Source organism: Saccopteryx bilineata, chromosome 3 (assembly GCF_036850765.1).
Source record: "Saccopteryx bilineata isolate mSacBil1 chromosome 3, mSacBil1_pri_phased_curated, whole genome shotgun sequence".
NCBI classification, from domain to species: domain Eukaryota; kingdom Metazoa; phylum Chordata; class Mammalia; order Chiroptera; family Emballonuridae; genus Saccopteryx; species Saccopteryx bilineata.
The window spans coordinates 200,516,996-200,543,915 of record NC_089492.1 but is presented as its reverse complement, the minus strand read 5'-3'; the positions used below and the strand labels follow the sequence as shown (position 1 = coordinate 200,543,915).

At 41.7% G+C, this 26,920-nt stretch overlaps 1 protein-coding gene across 1 annotated transcript in view; it reads right to left on the bottom strand.

The window, feature by feature from the left end:
• The window catches only part of ST6GAL2 (ST6 beta-galactoside alpha-2,6-sialyltransferase 2), a 40,022-nt gene extending 24,259 nt beyond the window's left edge, over positions 1–15,763 (bottom strand). The window contains exon 1 of the mRNA XM_066264939.1: positions 14,846–15,763. Coding sequence (XP_066121036.1) covers positions 14,846–15,749 — 904 coding nt within the window. The 5' untranslated portion in view covers positions 15,750–15,763. The remainder of the gene's footprint in view (positions 1–14,845) is intronic.
• Positions 15,764–26,920: the final 11,157 nt, after the last annotated feature.

Genomic DNA, 26,920 nt, shown 5'->3' with positions numbered 1-26,920 from the left:
TACTATTAATGCTTGGCAGCAAAAAAGACCATGTCTAGTAGAGTTGGGTCCTCCTGCCTGGACTTGTGCTAAGATGCTATTTTATCCACCAACGCTTTTGTAATATTAGTGCATACTTAATTAAAAAACAACTGTTGAGCATTATAAAAATAGTTTTTATCTTGTGAATCCCTGAGAGGGTCTTGGATTCCCCAAGTGTAAGCAGACCACACTAGGTAAACTCTGACCTAAGGCAGGCAACCCTCTGTCTGACAAGGCAGAGCATGAGAAGAGGTTCCGAGCAGTGAGGCAGAACTCCAGGCACTAAGAGGTAGTCAGGACAACACTAGAGTAAGAGGATGCCCATGCTCCTCCAGAACAGGTGTCCCACTAAACCGTGTTGCTCTCAGACACAGCTCTGTCTGAGGCTAAGGTGAACAAGCCAAGGATTTCAAGCATTTCAAATTAATTTAGGCAATTCCAAATGCATTGCATCATCCCGAAACCGTCACAGATTTTTATTTATTTACTTTTTTACAGAGACAGAGAGAGAGTCAGACAGAAGGATAGACAGGGACAGACAGACAGGAACGAAGAGAGATGAGAAGCATCAATCATCAGTTTTTCGTTGCAACACCTTAGTTGTTCATTGACTGCTTTCTCATATGTGCCTTGACCGCGGGCCTTCGGCAGACCGAATAACCCCTTGCTCAAGCCAGCGACCTTGGGTCCAAGCTGGTGAGCTTTGCTCAAACCAGATGAGCCCGTGCTCAAGCTGGCGACCTCGGGGTCTCAAACCTGGGTCCTTCCACATCCCAGTCTGACGCTCTATCCACTGAACCACCACCTGGTCAGGCCGTCACAGCTTTTTAAATGCCAGAGTTCTATACTAAAGTGTGTTTTGAATCTTCCAACAACTTCTTAAGGTGTAGGGCACAGAAAGTAATCTAGTGAACTCCTTTGGAAGTGGTATGAGTCTGAAGAGTTAAAAGGTCATTTTGTGGAGAAGACAGGGAGGGAGAGCTGGAAGCTGCCATGGATAGGGACTGAACCTTCTTAAAGTTGTGAGTAGTGTTGGGCCAGGGTGGGAGGGATGTCTGTGCCGAAGGATGAGCTAAGAGTGTGCCCATCATGCAGACATGTTTTGTAAAAGTAGCTGTGTGTGCATCACCCTGATAATGCATCTTAAAAACTAAGCTGTCCATTCACATTTGGAAAAGAAGAAATGGATCAGACCGCAAGCACAAAGGGAATGATAAAGTAAAGCACCATTTTTGGAGAAGGTATTTCCAGGCTAGAGCTGGTTTATGTTGACCTTGAGAACAGAACCAGGCTAAATGCATTCACCTAAGGAAGATGAAAGCCTGTGAAGAGCAGCCAGCCAGGCAGTGCACGAGCACTCAGAGCACTCCATCAGGCCTAGCCCTGGGCACTGCGCCCATGTACTCCTCCTCCTTTCCCAGGAAACGAGGTCTGCAACAGTAAGAAAGCAAACGCCTGCAGTCCTTATTCAGCTCTTCTGACTCCACCATCCCGGTCTGTATCACCTCTCCCGGGACAACTGCAGTATGACTCACATTCTTCATGCCCTCAAATCTAGCATTGGGAGCAATCTCTCTGAAATAAAAATGTTGATCCATCACTTCTCAGTTTTAAAGATCATGATGACTCTCACCATGGGCCCTGGGGTCAGAGCTGGAGTTTCTGGAGATGCAGACTGGGGTCTGAGAGAATACAGTCTCTGCTCACTAGGCATTCCAGGTGTCTACATTCCCTTATCCATAGAAAAGGAATAACTGTATCTATTTTGTGTTGCAAGGCTTCTGGCAGTTAACACATATTAGCATTTGGAACCGGAATTGTTCTGTTATAACCACCCTGTTAAATGGTGCTTACAATTATAACCCTCCGGGAGCTACCTCCTGCCACATGTCCAGCTTTCCTCCTCTCTCCTCCTGGCCCCTGGAGCCCCGGCGGTCTTGTTTCCTGAATGCTGCAACTCTGACCTGGATTCCCCTTTTCTGGGCAGTCTTTGCTAACCTCCTTTCTCTGCTCAAGGCACTAGTCGTTAGCGTGGGTTAGGATTTTGTTGTATTTCCTGCCAGTCTACATCTCTTTCAATCCTTCTTCTAACCACCATATCACCATTGCTGGTTCATAATCTATTTTCTCCACGAAACCGCAAAGGATGTGAGTTTTGGGTCTGTTCCCTATTCATTTTTACATCACCAACAGCTAGCATAGTTATCAGGCCTCAAAGAGGTTAGGAGTAATAAAAACTCAGTGCTTGTTGAATGACTATAAGATCTTTCTTGTTTTCTGTTTTTTGTTTTTTTAGGTAACAGGACATGCCAAATCAAGGCTCTGCCCCTTAGGAAATACTATATGCTTCACTCCCTAAACACTCCCTCCCCCTATTTCCCACACACTTTCCAAAATTTGAGTTTCAAGTACACAGATTCTGATTTCCCATATAAAGTCCACTACTGTTAGTTCAGAGTAGATATTTCCACAGGACTGCTGGCAGATGATCTCATTACCATATTACTATTATTTATATGTATGGGTGAAAAAAAGATCTCACTGATTCTAGGAATGATCCCGGTTTCCAAAAGCAGTTCAGTTTTTTTCTCAATTACATTCAAAGTGGGGGTGTTGACAACTGCTACAATATTCTTAAAATCACAGGGCACAACTGCATGACTGGTGGTGGTGCAGTGGATAGAGCGCTGACCTAGAATGCTGACGTCTCTGGTTTGAAACTCCACATTTGCCAGGTCAAGGCATATACAAGAAACAACTATGAGTTGATGCTTCCCACTCCTCCCTCAATTCATTTTTCTCTTTCTCTCTCCTAAAAAAATCAATAAATAAAATCTTAAACACACACACACACACACACACACACACACACACACACACCTCAGTCTAGGAATTGGGAAACAGAAAGGCACTGCCAAAAGAACCAGCAGAGGGAGCCAGCGGGAAGCCAGCAGATTAGGTAACCTGAGGAGGAACAGAGTCTTCCTCTGGGGGCTGGTGGGTGGTGATTGCCATGTAGTCAGAGACACTTCAACCTGGAGGGGGCCTCTGGCAGCACTAACAGGGAGCTGGCCCAGGTCCTTTCCTAGTTCTGTCCTTAGGTTTTCATAAGACTATGTTTATAAGTCTTTTCATTTCACTTAGCCAACGACATCTTCAGGTGTCAAGATGAATTTAGCTAAACAGTACAGCATGCCCCAATATTACAAGTTGCTTGGAGCAACTGGCTAGTGACTTTGTTTTCATTAAGAGAGCCATGAACAAACTACATGTTCACAAACATGTATACATTCAGGTGAGTAGGAAGGAGAAATGTCACCACCTCACATGCACAAGTGCGGGTGCTAAGAAATACTGGCTTATAAAAATAAAGAACTTTTTGGTTTCTCAAATTATATTATGCTATGATAACATATTCCTAAAATGGTAGGCATAATGGATTAAAAGGAACCTAGGATGTAGACAAAAAAACAGAGAATTTAAAAAATTTGTATTTTTTCATTTAAGATCTTTTCGTTCTAGGCCCTGGCCGGTTGGCTCAGCAGTAGAGCATCGGCCTGGCGTGCAGGGGACCCGGGTACGATTCCCGGCCAGGGCACATAGGAGAAGCACCCATTTGCTTCTCCACCCCCCCTCCTTCCTCTCTGTCTCTCTCTTCCCCTCCCGCAGCCAAGGCTCCATTGGAGCAAGGATGGCCTGGGTGCTGGGGATGGCTCCTTGGCCTCTGCCCCAGGCGCTAGAGTGGCTCTGGTCACAGCAGAGCGACGCCCAGAGGGGCAGAGCATCGCCCCCTGGTCGGTGTGCTGGGTGGATCCCGGTTGGGCACATGCGGGAGTCTGTCTGACTGTCTCTCCCCGTTTCCAGCTTCAGAAAAATACAAAAAAAAAGATCTTTTCGTTCTATTTATTTATTTATTTATTCTATTTATGTGAGAGGATGGGAGACAGTGAGGCAGACTCCCACATGTGCCTTGATTGGAATCTACCCAGCAACTCCTGTCTAGGGCCACCGCTCGAGTACCAAGCTATATTTAGTGTCTGAGACTGACTCACTGGGAACAACTGAGCTATCCTCAGTGCACAGGGCTGATGTTTGAAGCAACTGAGCCATTGGCTGTGGAGGGGAAGAGGGAGAGAAAAAGAGAGATGGTCTTTTTCTCTTGAGTGCCCTGACCAGGAATTGAACCTGGGATGTCCATACCTCAGGCTGACACTCTATCCACTGAGCCACCAGCCAGGGCCTATATTTTTTTAATTTAATCATGAAGCTGTATATTAGTGCATACAATATAAATTAAATTTGGATACTAGAAATTAACAAAAATGTGACATTTCATATTCCCCCAAAATGTGTAATGCCCAGTGTCTTTCACATGCTACTCCTAATTCTGAATGGAGTTCATGAGACTCTGGTCAGTAACATTAATGCCAGAACAAAGAGTGGGGGAATTCTCCCTGACATGTAAGAGTGATCCACACATGCAACTCGATGCAGAGGTGGTTAAAACACAGAAACAGAACCAGAAGTGAGTTATTGCCTGCTTTACAGCATAATACTTAAAAAATTTCTCCTTACATTATTACTAATGGTCCTAGAAATGAGAACTTTTGTGTTACTGCACTCCAGGGACCTCTAAGCCACCAGTTTTCCTAATCGATCGCAGGCTGCTCTGCTCCAGCTTGGCTACACATTTCTCTGACATATAGACATTATTATGAGCCTGCTGTCATGTTAGCATGGGGACACTGGGATCCCAGACCTCAAGTCCAGACTGGTGTGTCTTTTTTTTTTTTTACTTTAAAATAAAATTCACATTTAACTTCATTCCCAGGAACATCTGAGATGAGGTCTGGGTTGTGGAGCCTGATTACGATGGCACCACCCCATTTAAAGAGAGTCCTGGACATCAACAACTCCTAAAGGACACAGAACAATTCATGGGTCCAGGAAACAATAGTTATTCCTTTCTAACAAGTGGGCAATGCCTCCTGAATGTCACTCCCAGACTAGTTTATGAGAAACCTGTCCACGGTTGAGAATGTATTAGACTCAGTTACTTTACATTGGCACTTCAGGCTGAGATATCTGATTTGCATTTGGTCCTCTGGCACCTAGTGCAGAAGCTGGCACATAGTAGGGGTAAACACCTGTTTGCTAAATGATTTAATGGAGATGATGTCAGAGTAATGGCGCGGTAGGAAGCGATACCGATAAATCTCCCCCAAAGCTCAACAAGATCTTCAACCAGAAACAGAAAAACCTATCCTTGGAGCCTCCAGATGTTTCGCAATACACCCAAAGGTATGGTCGAGCAAAAAATTGGCTAAATATATAATCAAACCCTGAAGGAAATAGGGAGTAAGAAATGCTCCGCCTTCCTCACTAACCTAAACAGGGCGGCTTTCACTGGGAACTGCGAATATAGAAACTGAGGCGGGCAAAGGGGGTGAATAGATCCAGGCCGTGGCACAAACGGACGAACCAGGCTGTGGTACAGAGATCCAGGCCGAGGAAAAACTGTTCCTGTGGCAACCCGAGAAATACAAGCTAACACTCGCGCCAAACCCAGACAAAGAAAGACAAGTGGGGCAGCCATTTTCCCCGATCTCCGGGTCGTCGCGTGCAGATAGTGGGCGAGAGATTCCTTCCAAAGCCCCGAGAGTGTGACCCGTGTTGTCCCACAGAGAGGCAGAGTCAGAGGCCTTTGTGTGGGCTTAAAGCAGAATCTCTGGGCCGCCCCAGCGCCCTGGGAAAGCTGCGCACGGGGACGGAGCGAGAGCCAATTCCAACGCCGGAACTTTTCTGTGCGGGTGGGGGTTTCACTCAGGTGAGACTGCTGGCCTGATATCCTGGTTGGCGCGCATGGAGAGTGAGCGAGAGATTCCTCCCAGCACCTCAGGAGTGGGTGCCCGTGTTACCCCACAGAGGGGAAGAGTCAGAGGCCTCTGTGTGGGCTGAAAGCGGAATCTCCGGGCCACCCCAGCGCTCTGGGAAAGCCGCGCACAGGGACGGAGCGAGAGCCAATTCCAACGCCGGAACTTTTCCGTGCAGGTGGGGGTTTCACTCAGAGTGTGAGACTGCTGGCCTGATATCCTGATCTGCGCACACAGATAGTGGGCAAGAGATTCCTCCAAGTGCCTCGGCAGTGCGCGCCCATGTTATCCCACAGAGTGGCAGAGCCAGAGGTCTTTGAGTGGGCGGAAGCCCCGCCTGATTATGCTAGCAGCTCTGACTGACTGAGCCTTACCCAGAGCCCTGTGCTGAGTGGGAATAGAGTGGGGAGTTGCCAGCTCTTTGAGCCTCTTACTATCCAGGCAGAGGCAGCAGCAACGCCATAGCTGGATTATCAGGCTACTAATTGAGGAAGGAAAGACTAGGAGAAAGGCTCCAGGAACAAGGACTCTCTCACTGGCGGAGCCTATAAATGCTAATGAGCCTCGACTGCTAACGAGACTGAAGCACAATACACGACATCGCCATAGAGAATTATCAACTGCAAACCTCTACCTGAGCGTGCCAAAGGGGCAGAACCCGAGGTACAGAGTCACTGACCAGGAAGAGGGAGAGAAAAGAAAAAGCAAGAAGATAACCTCTCAAAATCAAGAATAATACGCAGACTTTATAGCCTATCCCATTTTATTATATTTGTTTGTTTCTCTTATCTTCATTCTTGATATTTTTTATTCCTCTTCCAATTTGGTCATTTAACTCTCTGCCGGTCTTACTCTTTCCTTTCCTTGAACTACACTACCCATAAGTGTTACATCTCCCATTATCTTTTCTTTCCTCTTCCTTTCTCTCTATGAGGGTTGCACTCCAAAACCCTTAACTCTCTCTCTCTCTCTCTCTCCTCTTTTTTCTTCTTTTAGTGGTTCCCTCTCTCTCTTTCTTTTTTCCCTCTATATTAGTTTCTTCCTTTCTCCTTTACGTCTCCTCTCATTTAAACCTCAATAACAAACAATATCTTATCTGGCACTCAAACTTATGTTTGTGGCATTTGGGGGGATTTTTACTTCACCTTTTTAACACACTAGCAGTGCTCCCATCCCTGGCTCTCCATTTTATCTAGTTCTTTTTCCACTAAATACAATAGTAATTTTTTAATTCCCCCCCCCCCCATTTTCCTGTTTCCCTCTTATTCCTCTCATCATAACTCTTAGTCAACCAACACCTAAAAGCAAATCATTTTATTCTTGACCCAATTTTTTTTCTTATTTGTTTTTTGTGGGTCCATACGCCCTTTTTTTTCTTTTTTGCCCCTTTATTACTTCTCCCCAATTCAGGCCCTCCGTTACAGGCATTGTTTGTTCTATTTAGTACAATATAATTCACAGTTCACCACAAGATTTTCTCAAGAAAGAGGGGAGAGGAGAGGAGAAAAAAAAGGAGGGGGGGATATAATTTCCTTTTTTTATTTTTATTTTTCTTAAAATTTTCATTTTCTCTTTATTTCATTATTAATTAAAAAAAACAACTCTTTTTTATTTTTTAACTTTTTATTCTTTATTAAATCTCATTAATACTATCAACAAAACCACCCTCAGATGCCATTAAGGAAGAGAAAATTGAATATCATGGAAAGAGAGGTAACACAGCTAGATGAGGAAAAATCTATGGAGAAAAAATTTAATATATTGGAAACCTTGGAGCTAAACGACAGAGAATTCAAGATAGAAATCCTAAAAATCCTCTGAGATATACAAGAAAACATAGAAAGGCAATTTAGGGAGCTCAGAAAACAACTCAACGAACACAAAGAATATATTTCCAAGGAAATTGAAACTATAAAAACAAATCAAAGAGAGATGAAAAACTCAATTCACGAGCTGAAAAACAAGGTAGCAAGCTTAGCTAATAGAACAGGCCAGATAGAAGGTAGGATTAGTGAAATAGTAGACAAGCAACTTGAGGCACAACAGAGAGAAGAAGAAAGAGACTCAAAAATTTAAAAAAATGAGATAGCCCTACAGGAATTATCTGACTCCATCAAAAAGAATAACATAAGAATAATAGGTATATCAGAGGGAGAAGAGAGAGAAAATGGAATGGAGAACATACTCAAACAAATAATAGATGAGAACTTCCCAAGCCTGTGGAAAGAACTAAAGCCTCAAATTCCAGAAGCAAACAGAACTCCAAGTTTTCTTAACCCCAACAAACCTACTCCAAGGCACATCATAATGAAATTGGCATAAACCAACGGCAAAGAAAAAATTCTCAAGGCAGCCAGGGAAAAGAAGAATACAACATATAAAGGAAGGTCCATGAAATTATCATCAGATTTCTCAGCAGAAACTCTACAAGCTAGAAGAGAGTGGACCCCAATATTTAAAGTCCTGAAAGAGAGGAACTTCCAGCCACGAATACTATACCCATCAAAGCTATCCTTTAAATATGAAGGAGAAATAAAAACACTCACAGATACAGAAAAGATGAGGGAATTTATCATCAAAAAACCCCCACTCCAGGAATTACTAAAGGGGGTTCTCCAATCAGATACAAAGAACAAAAAAAAACAAACAAAAAAAAACGAAGCCACAAGTAAAAGCTCCAAGAAGACCACAATAAAACCAAATTTAAACTGTGACAACAACAAAAAGAAAGGCGGGGGTGGGGAGAGGATGGAGATTAACAGTAGCAAAGGACGATGGAGTGCAAAAGTACTCACAAAATAGTGCACTACAATGAACAGGGTAGGAACCCTTTTCATTACTTAAAGGTAACCACCATTGAAAAAACCACCACAGAAGCACATGATTTAAAAAAGATAGCAACAGAGGAAAGATGTATGGAATACAACCAAATAAAAACAAAAGATAGAAAAACGAAAGAGAAGGATCAAACAAGACAAAAAACTAACAGAAAGCAATCTATAAAATGGCAATAGGGAACTCACAAGTGTCAATAATTACACTAAATGTAAACAGATTAAACTCACCAATGAAAAGGCACAGAGTAGCAGAATGGATTAAAAAAGAAAATCCAACTGTATGCTGCCTACAGGAAACTCATCTAAGTAACAAGGATAAAAACAAATTCAAAGTGAAAGGCTGGAAAACAATACTCCAAGCAAATAACATCCAAAAAAAAGCAGGCGTAGCAATACTCATATCTGATAATGCTGACTACAAGACAGCAAAAGTACTCAGAGACAAAAATGGCCATTTCATAATGGCTAAGGGGACACTGAATCAAGAAGACATACAATTCTTAATATATATGCACCAAACCAAGGAGCACCAAAATATGTAAGACAGCTACTTATTGACCTTAAAACAAAAACTGACAAGAATACAATCATACTTGGAGACCTCAATACACTGCTGACGGCTCTAGATCAGTCATCCAAACAGAGAATCAACAAAGATATAGTGGCCTTAAACAAAACACTAGGGCACCTGGATATGATAGACATCTACAGGACATTTCATCCCAAAGTGACTGAGTATACATTTTTCTCCAGTGTACATGGATCATTCTCAAGAATTGACCATATGTTGGGCCACAAAAAGAACATCAGCAAATTCAGAAAAATCGAAGTTGTACCAAGCATATTTTCTGATCATAAAGCCTTGAAACTAGAATTCAACTGCAAAAAAGAGGAAAAAAATCCCACAAAAATGTGAAAACTAAACAACATACTTTTAAAAAATGAATGGGTCAAAGAAGAAATAAGTGCAGAGATCGAAAGATAATACAGACTAATGAAAATGACAATACGACATATCAGAATCTATGGGATGCAGCAAAAGCAGTGATAAGAGGGAAGTTCATATCACTTCAGACATATATGAACAAACAAGAGAGAGCCCAAGTGAACCACTTAACTTTACACCTTAAGGAACTAGAAAAAGAAGAACAAAGACAACCCAAAACCAGTCGAAGAAAGGAGATAATAAAAATCAGAGCAGAAATAAATGAAGGCCCTGGCCGGTTGGCTCAGCGGTAGAGCGTCGGCCTGGTGTGCGGGGGACCTGTGTTCGATTCCCGGCCAGGGCACATAGGAGAAGTGCCCATTTGCTTCTCCACTCTACCTTCTTCCTCTCTGTCTCTCTCTTCCCCTCCCGCAGCTGAGGCTCCATTGGAGCAAAGATGGCCCAGGCGCTGGGGATGGCTCCTTGGCCTCTGCCCCAGGCGCTGGAGTGGCTCTAGTCGCGGGAGAGGAACGCCCCGGAGGGGCAGAGCATTGCCCCCTGGTGGGCAGAGCATCGCCCCTGGTGGGCGTGCCGGGTGTATCCTGGTCGGGCGCATGCGGGAGTTTGTCTGTCTCTCCCAGTTTCCAGCTTCAGAAAAATACAAAAAATAAATAAATAAATGAAATAGAGAACAGAAAAACAATAGAAAAAATTAATAGAACAAGGAGCTGGTTCTTTGAAAAGATCAACAAAATTGACAAACCCTTGGCAAGACTTACCAAGGAAAAAAGAGAAAGAACTCATATAAACAAAATCCAAAATGAAAGAGGAGAAATCACCACAGACACAGTAGATATACAAAGAATTATTGTAGAATACTATGAAAAACTTTATGCCACTAAATTCAACAACCTAGAAGAAATGGATCAATTCCTAGAACAATACAACCTTCCTAGACTGAGTCAAGAAGAAGCAGAAAGCCTAAACAGACCTATTAGTAGAGAAGAAATAGAAAAAACCATTAAAAACCTCCCCAAAAATAAAAGTCCAGGCCCTGATGGCTATACCAGTGAATTTTATCAAACATTCAAAAAAGACTTGGTTCCTATTCTACTGAAAGTCTTCCAAAAAATTGAAGAAGCAATACTTCCAAACACATTTTATGAGGCCAACATAACCCTCATACCAAAACCAGGCAAGGACTGCACAAGAAAAGAAAACTACAGACCAATATCTCTAATGAATACAGATGCTAAAATACTAAAAAAAAATACTAGCAAATCAAATACAACAACATATTAAAAAGATAATACATCATGATCAAGTGGGATTTATCCCAGAATCTCAAGGATGGTTCAACATACGTAAAACGGTTAATGTAATACACCATATCAACAAAACAAAGAACAAAAACCACATGATCTTATCAATAGACGCAGAAAAGGCTTTCGATAAAATACAACACAATTTTATGTTTAAGACTCTCAACAAAATGGGTATAGAAGGAAAATATCTCAACACAATAAAGGCCATATATGATAAACCATTAGCTAACATCATATTAAATGGCACTAAACTGAAGGCTTTCCCCCTTAAATCAGGAACAAGACAGGGTTGTCCACTCTCTCCACTCTTATTTAGTGTGGTACTAGAGGTTCTAGCCAGAGCAATCAGACAAAACAAAGAAATAAAAGGCATCCATATCGGAAAAGAAGAAGTAAAGGTATCACTTTTTGCAGATGATATAATCCTATACATCGAAAATCCCAAAGAATCCACAAAAAGACTACTAGAAACAATAAGCCAATACAGTAGGGTCGCAGGATACAAAATTAACATACAGAAGTCGATAGCCTTTCTATATGCCAACAATGAAACATTTGAGAATGAACTCAAAAGAACAATCCCCTTCACAATTGCAACAAAAAAAATAAAATACTTAGGAATAAACATAACAAAGAATGTAGAGGACTTATATAATGAAAACTATAAACCATTGTTAAGGGAAATCGAAAAAGATATAATAAGATGGAAGAATATACCTTATTCTTGGTTAGGAAGAATAAATATAATCAAGATGGTCATATTACCCAAAGCAATATACAAATTTAATGCAATTCCCATCAAAATTCCAATGACATTTTTAAAAGAAATGGAGCAAAAAATCATCAGATTTATATGGAACTATAAAAAACCCCGAATAGCCAAAGCAATCCTAAAGAAAAAGAATGAAGCTGGGGGCATTACAATACCTGACTTCAAATTATATTATAGTGTCACGACAATCAAAACAGCATGGTATTGGCAGAAAAATAGACACTCAGACCAATGGAACAGAATAGAAAACCCAGAAATAAAACCACATATATATAGTCAAATAATTTTTGATAAAGGGGCCAAGAACACACAATGGAGAAAAGAAAGCCTCTTCAATAAATGGTGCTGGGAAAACTGGAAAGCCACATGCAAAAGAATGAAACTGGACTACAGTTTGTCCCCCTGTACTAAAATTAACTCAAAACGGATCAAAGATCTAAACATAAGACCTGATACAATTAAGTGCGTAGAAGAAGACATAGGTACTAAACTCATGGACTTGGGTTTTAAAGAGCATTTTATGAATTTGACTCCAATGGCAAGAGAAGTGAAGGCAAAAATTAATGAATGGGACTACATCAGACTAAGAAGTTTTTGCTCAGCAAGAGAAACTGATAACAAAATAAACAGACAGCCAACTAAATGGGAAATGATATTTTCAAACAACAGCTCAGATAAGGGCCTAATATCCAAAATATACAAAGAACTCATAAAACTCAACAACAAACAAACAATCCAATAAAAAATGGGAAGAGGACATGAACAGACACTTCTCCCAGGAAGAAATACAAATGGCCAACAGATATATGAAAAGATGCTCATCTTCTTTAGTTATTAGAGAAATGCAAATCAAAACTGCAATGAGATACCACCTCGCACCTGTTAGATTAGATATTATTAACAAGACAGGTAATAGCAAATGCTGGAGAGGCTGTGGAGAAAAAGGAACCCTCATACACTGTTGGTGGGAATGTAAAGTAGTACAACCATTATGGAAGAAAGTATGGTGGTTCCTCAAAAAACTGAAAATAGAATTACTTTATGACCCAGCAATCCCTCTACTGGGTATATACCCCAAAAACTCAGAAATATTGATACGTAAAGACACATGCAGCCCCATGTTCATTGCAGCATTGTTCACAGTGGCCAGGACATGGAAACAACCAAAAAGCCCGTCAATAGATGACTGGATAAAGAAGATGTGGCACATATACACTATGGAATACTACTCAGACATAAGAAATGATAACATCGGATCATTTACAGCAAAATGGTGGGATCTTGATAACATTATACGAAGTGAAATAAGTAAAACAGAAAAAACCAGGAACTGCATTATTCCATAGGTAGGTGGGACTTAAAAGTGAAACTAAGAGACATTGATAAGAGTGTGGTGGTTACTGGGGGATGGGGATGGGGGAGAGGGAGAGGGAAAGGGGGAGGGGGAGGGGCACAAAGAAAACTAGATAGAAGGTGACAGAGGACAATCTGACTTTGGGTGATGGGTATGCAACTTAAGTGAACGACAAGATAACCTGGAGTAGTTATCTTTGAATATATGTATCCTGACTTATTGATATCGCCCCATTAAAAATAAAATTATTAAAAAAAAATGATTTAATGGACCTAAAGAGCCTAGCTGCTTGTTCACTGATGTGCACCATCAAAAGTAGCCTGGGCACAGAGGGAAGCCTAGATCCTTAAAGCAAAGACTGACGTTTCCTGAAGAAGGAATTCTGCATCCAGACTGCCACAGAGAAAACCTGAGTCTCACACCAGCCAGCCTGTCCTGCACAGATTCTGGGCTCCAGATATCAGCTCTTACCTGAATTTCCAACTTACCTTCCTGCCCTACAAATTTTGGAATTGGCAGTCCCCAAAATGACAGGAGCATGTCCTTAAAATAAAATCTCTCTCTATACATATCCCACTGTAGGAAAATGGCTGAGAGATTAATCTGCAGCCTTGAGACAAGTCTTTAGTGTGGACTTCGGAATGCCAAGTCCTGCGAGGGCAGAACACTGCTCTGGCAAGCACTATGATTGTTTATAGGAAGCAGCTGATCCCTGTAGCCATTTTCCTACATGCCTGGGGGGCTATTGGTTGGTTATCTTTCTCTGCACCTGAGTCCATTGTAGACTAATTTGACCCAGGCTCTGCTAATTTGCTTGATGAGCAAAGACACGAATAAATACAATGAGGCTGCAGAGATCTGGGCTCTCAGTCCTAGAAGCTGGGAGTTCCTTGTACCCAACTTTTCTTCATGTTGTGTCTTGTGTGTTTTTTTTAAGTTCTGCCCTGCCTTCCTTTCAGCACACCCACGGCTGAGCTGGTCTCGGCATCCCACCAGTCTGTTTCTCTGGACAGACGTTCCCTAGGACTCTTGGCATAGATCGAAGACAGTGCTGAAGGGGAGATGGGAGCCCAGGGTGTGGTCCTGTTATTTATTGGAGAAGGGCCATGCTAGGTGCACCCAAAGGTTAGACTGATGCCAACGGATGGGAGGTCAGAACTCACTGTTGAGACAAGAATAATGTTCTCCCAATAGCAAGCAGGCTCTCCTCAAAGCCAACCACATGGGTTTAGTCCCTAACGAACTATAATCATCATGAATAGTTCTCTTTGGAGCAGACACCTGCCTTTGCCCCGTGGGAGTTCGCTCTCCTTTCTTGCTCATTTGTTGGTTGCCCTAACTCTACCACAAACGAGTACTACACCTCTGTAGGCCAGGCTGGGAGACTTAGCAACTCAGAACATAGTTTCTAAGGGAAATGAATCCTGAGATAGCGGTGAGGAAGGTTGTGGTTGCAAAAGGCAGGGGCGCTCGCCTTCCACTCCCCCTGGACCCCAGCTACCGGGAGCGCACCTCTGCTCTAAAACTGTCCCAAGGACACCTCTGCTGGGATCCCACACAGGTTCCTTCAGTCTCGGCTAGAGAAGCGCACTCTCTGGCGAATGTCCAAAGCATACAGGGCTAGGAACCAGGTCTGCCGTGCCAGCAGGAACTAGAGAAAAGGGGGGAAAGAGCCAGCCCCGCATTACGCACCGAACTGGGGCTGTCTGACCAGAGTCCCCACGAGGAGGACACTCACCTATCTCCTCCCCCAAGGAAGAGTTGAGAATGGCGCCAGCAGACATGACCACGGCGCAGGAACGCAGGCCGCGCGGATGCAGCTGGCTGAGCGGGAGGGCGGGCACCAGCGCCTGCCATCCGAGCTCGGAAAAGGGCGGCTCGGTGCCATCGAGCGTGCGCAACCGCACCCGGCGCCGCAGGGCGCACAGCAGAACCGCCCGGCTCCGCCCGGCCGCGCGCCGCCCGCGGAAACGCACGCCATGCTTGTTGGCGTCCAGGTAATCCTTCATGGCCTTCCGCAGGCGCGGGTTGAGCATCTTGGAGGAGACGTTTCCTTTCCAGAGTCGGTGCAGGAAGGACCTGGACATGGAGGAGTACCACCTGTCTGCGTCGTCACCATCCTTCAGTTTATGGCTACATCCCTGGTACTGGTGCTGCTTCTTCACTGGGAAAACCCAGTCCCGCTGGTCAAGGTGCCTGGGGGAAGGGGACTCCGATGTCCACTGAGTGTGGCTGTGAGACACTGGCTGACCAGCAGCAAAGTAGTCATCGTTCCCCGGGTACAAGGTACTTTGAGATTTTCTCCCAATCTGGGATGAAAAGAAATCCTCGTTTTCAACCCCATCTTGCCCCTGGGCCCATTTCTGCAGGTCGCGAGGCCCCGTGGGGTGTCCATCCAGCTGCCCCTTTTCTGAGTCTATGCTTTCGGGCACGGAGGGCACCTGCATGGCGCCCATGATGGCCCTCTGCTTTCCAAACTGCCTGGGCAAGAGCCTCCTAGTCTCCAGGAAGGCCAAAGAGCTGGGTGCAGGGTCAGCAGGGCTGCTGTCGGTGAAGTAAATGAAGAGGACCAGGAAGAGGAGCCCCCAAGCAAATACCCCGCAAAGCATTCGTTGTCTCCATTGCTTCAAGTGCGGTTTCATGGCAAGTCTCTGGGGTCAGCAGCTGGTGTCCGAAATTGGTGGGGGCGGGGGTGGGGTGGAGGTGGAGTGTACCTGAAAAACAATCAGGTCTACAGTTAGCCAGTGCGGACATCTGTTCAGGCATCACTGGGGGAAATCTACCTTGGCTGTGTTCCTGTATGGGAGGGTTAGGATGGGCATTAGAAACCAGGATCCTCAGGGAGCTTTGGCTAAATTCAGGTGTCATATATAACGGCTCACAAAAATTAGGGGATATTTCAAAATGAATATGAAGCAATAAAATATCTTCTAATTTTTATGAGCAGTATATATTGCTCAAACCCAGACCTCTCCAAACTGGTCCTGCCATCTCAGCTGAGAATCTTGGGAGAGAGCCAGTGGAGTGGGTATATATTTGGAAACACTTTCCATGTTCACTAAGTGAAATGGTGAATAGGGGCCATCCCAACAACCTCTTCCTGAGGCTGGGTTATAGAATTGTAATTTGGTAAAAACAAAGCAGTAGAGGTGAGCAGAATTTGCCATCTTCTACCTGCTTATCAGACGGCCAGAAGCTCAAAGCTTGCATACGGTACAGCAGCATTGCTGTGCATTTCTAAGGGGTGACAACCGTATCTGATTTTTCATGGTCTCCTGCAGGCCTAGGAGGCTGCCTGGAACACATCAGAAGTCTACCTATGGTTCTGAGTAAGCAATGCTTCACTGACTGTTGCTGTGGAGGGATGTTATGCCAAGGTGTCTGGACTTCAGTAGTGCCCCATATAATGCCCACCTCCTTCACCCTCACCATGAATCTCTGAGGAAAAAAAAGGGAAGCTCGTTAACATTTTACATAAGGGAGAAGGTAAGAAGAGAGCTTGCTGATTCTAGATGAGAAAGGGTGACAAAGAAGGCAGAGGTGAAAAGTTTAAGAGAATGTAAATAAGCAGGAATCTCTCCTCTGTGCAGTGTTGCAACCCATCATTACTGCTACATTGATACCTGGGTAGTGCAGTACTTAATGCTAAGGGGAACAAAACATTAATAAATGCACCTAAGCTTCAGGAATGTAAGCCAAGCACCAGAAAGGCAAAACCATGCGGCATACTTGTGGAATAATAAGCTTGCTGGAACTTATAGCTAAGAGCACAGAGCCTAGCGCCAGCTGGCACTGAATGAATAAGGGACTTGACAGAATGGTGTGAGCCTGTATGTGTGCATGTCTGTAGTGTGTGTGGCTGTGTGTTTGGGTGACACTGTTGGAAGAAGTAGGGCAACCATTCTGTGAAAACTTAACTTATGCCATCAGCCGTGGGGACCCTCAAGGCCAACCTGGATGTCTGGGCCATCTGAGAAGTGGGAAGAGTGAAGGACTCTGAGCAAGGCATGGCAAGCCACTTGCATGGGCTTTACGGTGATTTTGTAGCAGGTTAAGTGGGGCAGGGAGCTGTGCTAAGAGGAGGTCATTTGTAGGGATCAGACATTCAGAAAGGGCCGATGAAAGGAGTTCATGAGGAAATCAGTGGCTCATCTGATTGCTTTCCAGCACAGGCTGTCTGCTACTGCAACACTAAGGGCAGGTCAGGTGTGGCCATGATATGCAACACCATGTTGGGGTTTTTACTGAAATAAAACAAGTGAGGGATACCTATATCAACGTAGTCACCTTTGGGAGCTATATACTGTCTTTGTTGGGGAAAAAAATACACTGAAGTAAGAAAACACATTTGCCTTATGATTCTGTAGATGATTAAAGATAAAGATAGATTCTTTGACCCTCTTTCTATGAAGGGATGGGGTTTATGTCTCCTCCTCTTGAATAAGGGTGGTGGTGGGGGGAAGGAGTGTGACTTCTTTGATCAGTTATCAAGCAAAGATCTAGTTGATTCCACTTTTTGCCTTTTTTTTTTTCCTGTTTATTGATTTTAGAAAGAGAGGGAGAGAAAGAGACTAGGGATTGAACTAGCAACTTTTGTGCTTTGGGATGATGTTCTAACCAACTGAACTATCTGGCTAGGGTAACACTTTCTGCCTCGTAAACAACTCACTCTGGGGAAAGCCAGCCACTCACAAAGATCTCTCTGTAACAAGTCCACCGTGAGTGAGGAAACCCAAGCTAACCATGTGCACAGGCCACATGGATGAGTGATGCCCAGCCTTCCCTGAACTGTTTCAGCTATTGGTACCCCATTGTGAATGGCCAGCCCAGTACAGCTTTCAGATGATTCCAGCCCCGGACAACCTCTGACTATACCCACATAGTAATGCCCCCAGTAATAACCCAGCTGAGCCAGTCAACCCACAGAACCATGAGAGATAATTATAGATTGTTCTAAGCTACTGAATTTTGAGGTGATTTGTGAGATCAGAATAGATGATTGGAACAGGCTCTCATGAGGGTACCAGATGAGAAGTGCCTGGAATGCTTCCGACAATTGTGGCATCTTTAAGATAGATGAGAATCTAACCTCTCAGAAGGATTATATAAAAAGCAACAGCTATTTCAATGCATAAATTACAGCTTTTCAAAAAGTGTTTGCTTTACATTGTTTTCACATGAAAGCAAGGCTGCAGATGTCACCTACAGTCATAAATTAGATATACATACACAGAATATGTTTTCATCAAGCCCGAGAGACTGATGCCAAGAAATGAACATAGAAAAAGCAATATTGGCAGTTAACTTTCTATATGCCAGACCCTGTGTTGAGCACTTTTCAACTGGATTGTCTCATTTGGTCTTCCCAGCATCTCATAAGGTAGGAAATATCCATTTTATAGATGAAGGAACTGGAGCCCAGAGAGGTTAAGTAACTTGCCCGAAGCCACAGAGATAGTAAGCAGCAGATACTGCACACAAACCCGTCTGCTTGACTGCGGCTCACAGTTTTTTTTGGGGGGGGAGGAAGGCTCACAGTTTTAACACTAATTCTGATTCCATCTGATCATACCAGTTGAAGCTGTATTTTCTAAGTAAGCCTTCTTAAACTATCTGTGGAGCAAGATCCCATCCCCCATGGGTTTTTCCCACAAATTGTCATAATCTGCTACTTTTATATTTCCATTCCTGAATGTCTTGGCAACGTCCAATTTCTGTAAATCCTTCTAAATGCTTGCTATCTGTTCTGTATGGACATAATCTCAATCCGATACTGAGAACAGTTTGCATATGTGTGTAGTCTGGGGGCCACACGTTGAGTAGGATTTGCTAAATGACCTTTCTAAACCTGTCATCTTAGGAGTCAGTGCTTCAAGCTGTAATGCCCAAACTCGAAAATCCAAAACTTTGGCCAGTATTTCAACATTTCTATTAGAAATCAGAAAAGTATCCTTACTGAGTTATTCTGCTTCCACCCCAACTGAGTACATTGCGATGCAAGTTTGACACTAACCACCATAGTTAGCAGAGTCACACGAGGCCACCCCCACTTCAGACACCAGCCTGTACTTTTCACCATTTGGCAACCAAACTAGGAGCTTCCTACAGTACTAGGGGCTCAATAAGAATGACTTCATTAGCATAACTAAGACACTCCTCAGGTTCAATAATTTGCTAGAATGACTTAGCAGAACTCAGGAAAGCCATATTATACTAATGATTGCAGTTCTTTCTTGTAAGTTTAAGGTGTGTGTGTGTGTGTGGGGGGTACTACATGAAGAGAGATTCCATGTTTAGTCTCCATGGTGTCAGGCAACATCATCCTCTTGGGCCATCTACGTGTTCATCAAACACAGCTCCAATGAGTTTTGGCAGCCAGAGTTTTTACTGGGGTTCCATTATGTTGGCATGGTTGATGGAATCATTGGCCATGTGATTCAATTTCCAGTCTCCTCCTCTCCCTAAAGGTTGGGCTGGCCCAAAGTCTCCTATCCCTTAATCACATGGTGGGTCTTTCTGGTGATCAGTCCCCATCCAGAAACTACCTAGGGGCCTAACAAAAAAAGAGATCACCTCATTTGCATAACAAAGCCACTAAATATCCAAGCGTTTTAAAAACTTCATGCCAAAAGCCTAGGACAAAGTCTAGACCAGGCATGGCCAACAAAGGGCCCGCGTTAATGAGTTTATGCAGCCTGCGATTAAATTTTTAATATTCCCCGCTACTTTAAAATCTCAGCTACTCAGAAGCAGAAGCATCTTTGATTATTGGAAATCGAGATATTTAAGAAGATAGTGATATGCAGAAAAGAATTCTGTGTGTGACTAATCTAGGGTTAACTTCCAATAATTGGTCAAATGGATTTGCAATACTTCTTTATTTTTAAAAAAATTCCATTATAAAGATTGTACTCATCTGTGCTCGATATGAGCTGTTTGATGTTTAGCAGCGGCGATGTGAAACTCACATTCTTTTAGGTGGAGTTTGCCAGTGTGCACCCAAGGTCAAACAATTCGTTATTTTTGTGGTCAAGTGTGCTGAATCAAGTGGCATTGTAGCATAGACAATAGCTGCAGTTGATAATTGAAAATGTGTTCAGGCTGTAAGAAAAATAATTGTTTTATTTGCGATATAACCCCTTCAAGCTCATTCTATTAACTAAATATTGTTTTGATTGATTGCGATATAGTTTGGATATTTATATGGTATGTAATTATATTTTTATTAAAATATATTTTTATTAAAATAATGTATATTAGAAACTTTTTGGAGATGACGTCAGAGTAATGGTGCGGTAGGAAGCGGTACTGATAAATCTCCCCCAAAACTCAACAAGATCTTCAACCAGAAACAGAAAAACCTATCCTTAGAGCCTCCAGATGTTTCGCAATACACCCAAAGGTATGGTCGAATGAAAAATTGGCTAAATATATAATCAAACCCCGAAGGAAATAGGGAGTAAGAAATGCTCCGCCTTCCTCACTAACCTAAATAGGGCTGCTTTCACTGGGAACTGAGAGTATAGAAACTAAGGCGGGCAAAGGGGGTGAATAGATCCAGGCCGTGGCACAAACGGCCGAACCAGGCTGTGGCACGGAGATGCAAGCCGAGGAGGAAAAACTGTGCCTGTGGCAACCCAGTCAATACAAACTAACACTCGCACCAAACCCAGACAAAGAAAGACAAGTGGAGCAGCCATTTTCCCTGATCTCCTGGTCGGCGTGCGCAGATAGTGGGCGAGAGATTCCTTCGAAAGCCCCAGGAGTGGGCGCCCGTGTTATCCCACAGAGAGGTAGAGTCAGAGGCCTTTGTGTGGGCCAAAAACAGAATCTCCGGGCCGCCCTAGCACCCTGAAAAAGCCGCACACGGGGAGGGAGTGAGAGCCAATTCCAATGCTGGAACTTTTCCGTGCGGGCGGGGGTTTCACTCAAAGTATGAGGCGGCCGGCCTGACATCCTGGTCGGCGCACACGGAGAGAGGGCAAGAGATTCCTCCGAGCACCTCAGGAGTGGGTGCCCGCCTCTGTTACCAAACAGAGTGGCAAAGCCAGAGGTCTTTGACTGGGCGGAAGCCCCACCTGATTATGCATTATGCTAGCAGCTCTGACTGACTGAGCCTTACCCAGAGCCCTGTGCTGAGTGGGAATAGAGTGGGGAGTTGCCAGCTCTTTGAGCCTCTTACTATCCAGGCAGAGGCAGCAGCAACCCCATAGCTGGATTATCAGGCTACTAATTGAGGAAGGAAAGACTAGGAGAAAGGCTCCAGGAACACGGACTCTCTCACTGGCAGAGCCTATAAATGCTAATGAGCCTCGACTGCCAATGAGACTGAAGCCCAATACATGACATTGCCATAGAGACTTATCAACTGCAAACCTCTACCTGAGCACGCCAAAGGGGCAGAACCCGGGGTACAGAGTCACTGACCAGGAAGAGGGAGAGAAAAGAAAAAGCAAGGAGATAACCTCTCAAAATCAAGAATAATATGCAGACTTTATAACCTATCCCATTTTATTATATTTGTTCGTTTGTTTCTCTTATCTTCATTCTTAATTTTTTTTTCCTCCTCCAATTCAGTTGTTTAACGCTCTGCCAGTCTTACTCTCTCCTCTCCTTGAACTACGCTACCCATAAGTGTTACATCTCCCATTATCTTTTCTTTCCTCTTCCTTTCTATGAGGGTTGCACTCCAAAACCCTTAACACACTCTCTCTCTCTTTTTTCTTTTTTTAGTGGTTCCCTCTTTTTTTTTCTCTCTCTCTTTCTTTTCTCCCTCTATATTAGTTTCTTCCTTTCTCCTTTACGTCTCCTCTCATTCAAACCTCAATAACAAACAAATTATCTTATCTGGGACTCAAACTTATGTTTGTGGCATTTTGGGGGGTTTATACTTCACCTTTTTAACTCACTAGCAGTGCTCCCATCCCTGGCTCTCCATTTTATCTAGTTCTTGTTCCACTAAATACAATAGTAATTTTTTAATTTGTCCCCCCATTTTCCTGTTTCCCTCTTATTCCTTTCATCATAACTCTTAGTCAACCAACACCTAAAAGCAAATCATTTTATTCTTGACCCAAATTTTTTCCTTATTTGCTTTTTGTAGGTCCAAACCCCCCTTTTCTTTTTTTCTTTTTGCCCCTTTATTACTTCTCCCAAATTCAGGTCCTTCATTACAGGCATTGTTTGTTCTATTTAGTACAATATAATTCACAGTTCACCACAAGATTTTCTCAAGAAAGAGGGGAGAGGAGAGGAGAGAAAAAAAGGAGGGGGAAATAATTTCCTTTTTTTAAATTTTTATTTTATTTTTCCTTATTTAATTATTAATTAAAAAAAACAACTCTTTGATTTTTTATTTTTATTTTTTTAACTTTTTATTGTTTATTAAATCTCATTAATACTATCAACAAAACCACCCTCAGATGCTATTAAGGAAGAGAAAATCGAATATCATGGATACAAAAGAAAGAGAGGTAACACAGATAGATGAGGAAAAATCTATGGAGAAAAAATTTAATATATTGGAAACCTTGGAGTTAAACGACAGAGAATTTAAAATAGAAATCCTAAAAATCCTCCGAGATATACAAGAAAACACAGAAAGGCAATTTAGGGAGCTCAGAAAACAACTCAATGAGCACAAAGAATATATTTCCAAGGAAATTGAAACTATAAAAACAAATCAAACGGAGATGAAAAACTCAATTCACGAGCTGAAAAACGAGGTAACAAGCTTAGCTAATAGAACAGGCCAGATAGAAGGTAAGATTAGTGAAATAGTAGACAAGCAACTTGAGGCGCAACAGAGAGAAGAAGAAAGAGACTCAAAAATTAAAAAAAATGAGATAGCCCTACAGGAATTATCTGACTCCATCAAAAAGAATAACATAAGAATAATAGGTATATCAGAGGGAGAAGAGAGAGAAAATGGAATGGAGAACATACTCAAACAAATAATAGATGAGAACTTCCCAAGCCTGTGGAAAGAACTAAAGCCTCAAATTCCAGAAGCAAACAGAACTCCAAGTTTTCTTAACCCCAACAAACCTACTCCAAGGCACATCATAATGAAATTGGCACAAACCAACGGCAAAGAAAAAATTCTCAAGGCAGCTAGGGAAAAGAAGAATACAACATATAAAGGAAGGCCCATTAGATTATCATCAGATTTCTCAACAGAAACTTTACAAGCTAGAAGAGAGTGGACCCCAATACTTAAAGTACTGAAAGAGAGGAACTTTCAGCCACAAATACTCTACCCATCAAAGCTATCCTTTAAATATGAAGGAGAAATAAAAACACTCACAGATACAGAAAAGATGAGTGAATTTATCATCAGAAACCCCCCACTCCAGGAATTACTAAAGGGGGTTCTCCAATCAGATACAAAGAACAACAGCAAAAATACAAAGCCACAAGTAAAAGCTCCAAGAAGAACACAATAAAACCAAATTTAAACTGTGACAACAACAAAAAGAAAGGCGGGGGTGGGGAGAGGGTGGAGATTAACAGTAGCAAAGGACGATGGAGTGCAAAAGTACTCACAAAATAGTGCACTACAATGAACAGGGTAGGAACCCTTTTCATTACTTAAAGGTAACCACCATTGAAAAAACCACCACAGAAGCACATGATTTAAAAAAGATAGCAACAGAGGAAAGATGTATGGAATACAACCAAATAAAAACAAAAGATAGAAAAATGAAAGAGAAGGATCGAAAGAAAAGGATAAACAAGACACAAAACTATCAGAAAGCAATCTATAAAATGGCAATAGGGAACTCACAAGTGTCAATAATTACACTAAATGTAAACAGATTAAACTAACCAATAAAAAGGCACAGAGTAGCAGAATGGATTAAAAAAGAAAATCCAACTGTATGCTGCCTACAAGAAACACATCTAAGCAACAAGGATAAAAACAAATTCAAAGTGAAAGGCTGGAAAACAATACTCCAAGCAAATAACATCCAAAAAAAAGCAGGCGTAGCAATACTCATATCTGATAATGCTGACTACAAGACAGCAAAAGTACTCAGAGACAAAAATGGCCATTTCATAATGGCTAAGGGGACACTGAATCAAGAAGACATACAATTCTTAATATATATGCACCAAACCAAGGAGCACCAAAATATGTAAGACAGCTACTTATTGACCTTAAACAAAAACTGACAAAAATACAATCATACTTGGAGACCTCAATACACCGCTGATGGCTCTAGATCGGTCATCCAAACAGAGAATCAACAAAGATATAGTGGCCTTAAACAAAACACTAGAGCACCTGGATATGATAGACATCTACAGGATATTTCCTCCCAAAGTGACTGAGTATACATTTTTCTCCAGTGTACATGGATCATTCTCAAGAATTGACCATATGTTGGGCCACAAAAAGAACATCAGCAAATTCAGAAAAATCGAAGTTGTACCAAGCATATTTTCTGATCATAAAGCCTTGAAACTAGAATTCAACTGCAAAATGAAGAGAAAAAACCCACAAAAATGTGGAAACTAAACAACATACTTTTAAAAAATGAATGGGTCAAAGAAGAAATAAGTGCAGAGATAAAAAGATATATACAAATGAAAATGACAATACGACATATCAGAATCTATGGGATGCAGCAAAAGCAGTGATCAGAGGGAAGTTCATATCACTTCAGAAATATATGAACAAACAAGAGAGAGCCCAAGTGAACCACTTAACTTTACACCTTAAGGAACTAGAAAAAGAAGAACAAAGACAATCCAAAACCAGCCAAAGAAAGGAGATAATAAAAATCAGAGCAGAAATAAATGAAATAGAGAACAGAAAAACTATAGAAAAAATTAATAGAACAAGGAGCTGGTTCTTTGAAAAGATCAACAAAATTGACAAACCCTTGGCAAGACTTAACCAAGGAAAAAAGAGAAAGAACTTATATAAACAAAATCCAAAATGAAAGAGGAGAAATTACCATGGACACTGTAGATATACAAAGAATTATTGTAGAATACTATGAAAAACTTTTATGCCACTAAATTCAACAACCTAGAAGAAATGGATCAATTCCTAGAACAATACAACCTTCCTAGACTGAGTCAAGAAGAAGCAGAAAGCCTAAACAGACCTATTAGTAGAGAAGAAATAGAAAAAACCATTAAAAACCTCCCCAAAAATAAAAGTCCAGTCCCAGACGGCTATACCAGTGAATTTGATCAAATATTCAAAGAAGACTTGGTTCCTATTCTACTGAAAGTCTTCCAAAAAATTTTAGAAGAAGCTATATTTCCAAACACATTTTATGAGGCCAACATAACCCTCATACCAAAACCAGGCAAGGATGGCACAAGAAAAGAAAACTACAGACCAATATCTCTAATGAATACAGATGCTAAAATACTAAAAAAAATACTAGCAAATCGAATACAACAACATATTAAAAAAATAATACAGCATGATCAAGTGGGATTCATCGCAGAATCTCAAGGATGGTTCAACATACGTAAAACGGTTAACGTAATACACCATATCAACAAAACAAAGAACAAAAACCACATGATCTTATCAATAGATGCAGAAAAGGCTTTCGATAAAATACAACACAATTTTATGTTTAAGACTCTCAACAAAATGGGTATAGAAGGAAAATATCTCAACACAATAAAGGCCATATATGATAAACCATTAGCTAACATCATATTAAATGGCATAAAACTGAAGGCTTTCCCCCTTAAATCAGGAACAAGACAGGGTTGTCCACTCTCTCCACTCTTATTTAGTGTGGTACTAGAGGTTCTAGCCAGAGCAATCAGACAAAACAAAGAAATAAAAGGTATATCGGAAAAGAAGAAGTAAAGGTATCACTTTTTGCAGATGATATGATCCTATACATCAAAAACCCCAAAGAATCCACAAAAAGACTATTAGAAACAATAAACCAATACAGTAAGTCGCAGGATACAAAATTAACATACAGAAGTCAATAGCCTTTCTGTATGCCAACAATGAAACATTTGAGAATGAACTCAAAAGAATAATCCCCTTCACGATTGCAAGAATAAAAAAAAAATACCTAGGAATAAACATAACAAAGAATGTAAAGGACTTATATAATGAAAACTATAAACCATTGTTAAGGGAAATCGAAAAAGATATAATGAAAGAATATTCCTTGTTCTTGGTTAGGAAGAATAAATATAATCAAGATGGCCATATTACCCAAAGCAATATACAAATTTAATGCAATTCCCATCAAAATTCCAATGACATTTTTTAAAGAAATGCAGCAAAAATCATCAGATTTATATGGAACTATAAAAAACCCCAAATAGCCAAAGCAATCCTAAAGAAGAATGAAGCTGGGGGCATTACAATACCTGACTTCAAACTATATTATAGTGTCACGACAATCAAAACAGCATGGTACTGGCAGAAAAATAGACACTCAGTCCAATGGAATGAATAGAAAACCCAGAAATAAAACCACATATATATAGTCAAATAATTTTTGATAAAGGGGCCAAGAACACACAATGGAGAAAAGAAAGCCTCTTCAATAAATGGTGCTGGGAAAACTGGAAAGCCACATGCAAAAGAATGAAACTGGACTACAGTTTGTCCCCCTGTACTAAAATTAACTCAAAACGGATCAAAGATCTAAACATAAGACCTGATACAATTAAGTGCGTAGAAGAAGACATAGGTACTAAACTCATGGACTTGGGTTTTAAAGAGCATTTTATGAATTTGACTCCAATGGCAAGAGAAGTGAAGGCAAAAATTAATGAATGGGACTACATCAGACTAAGAAGTTTTTGCTCAGCA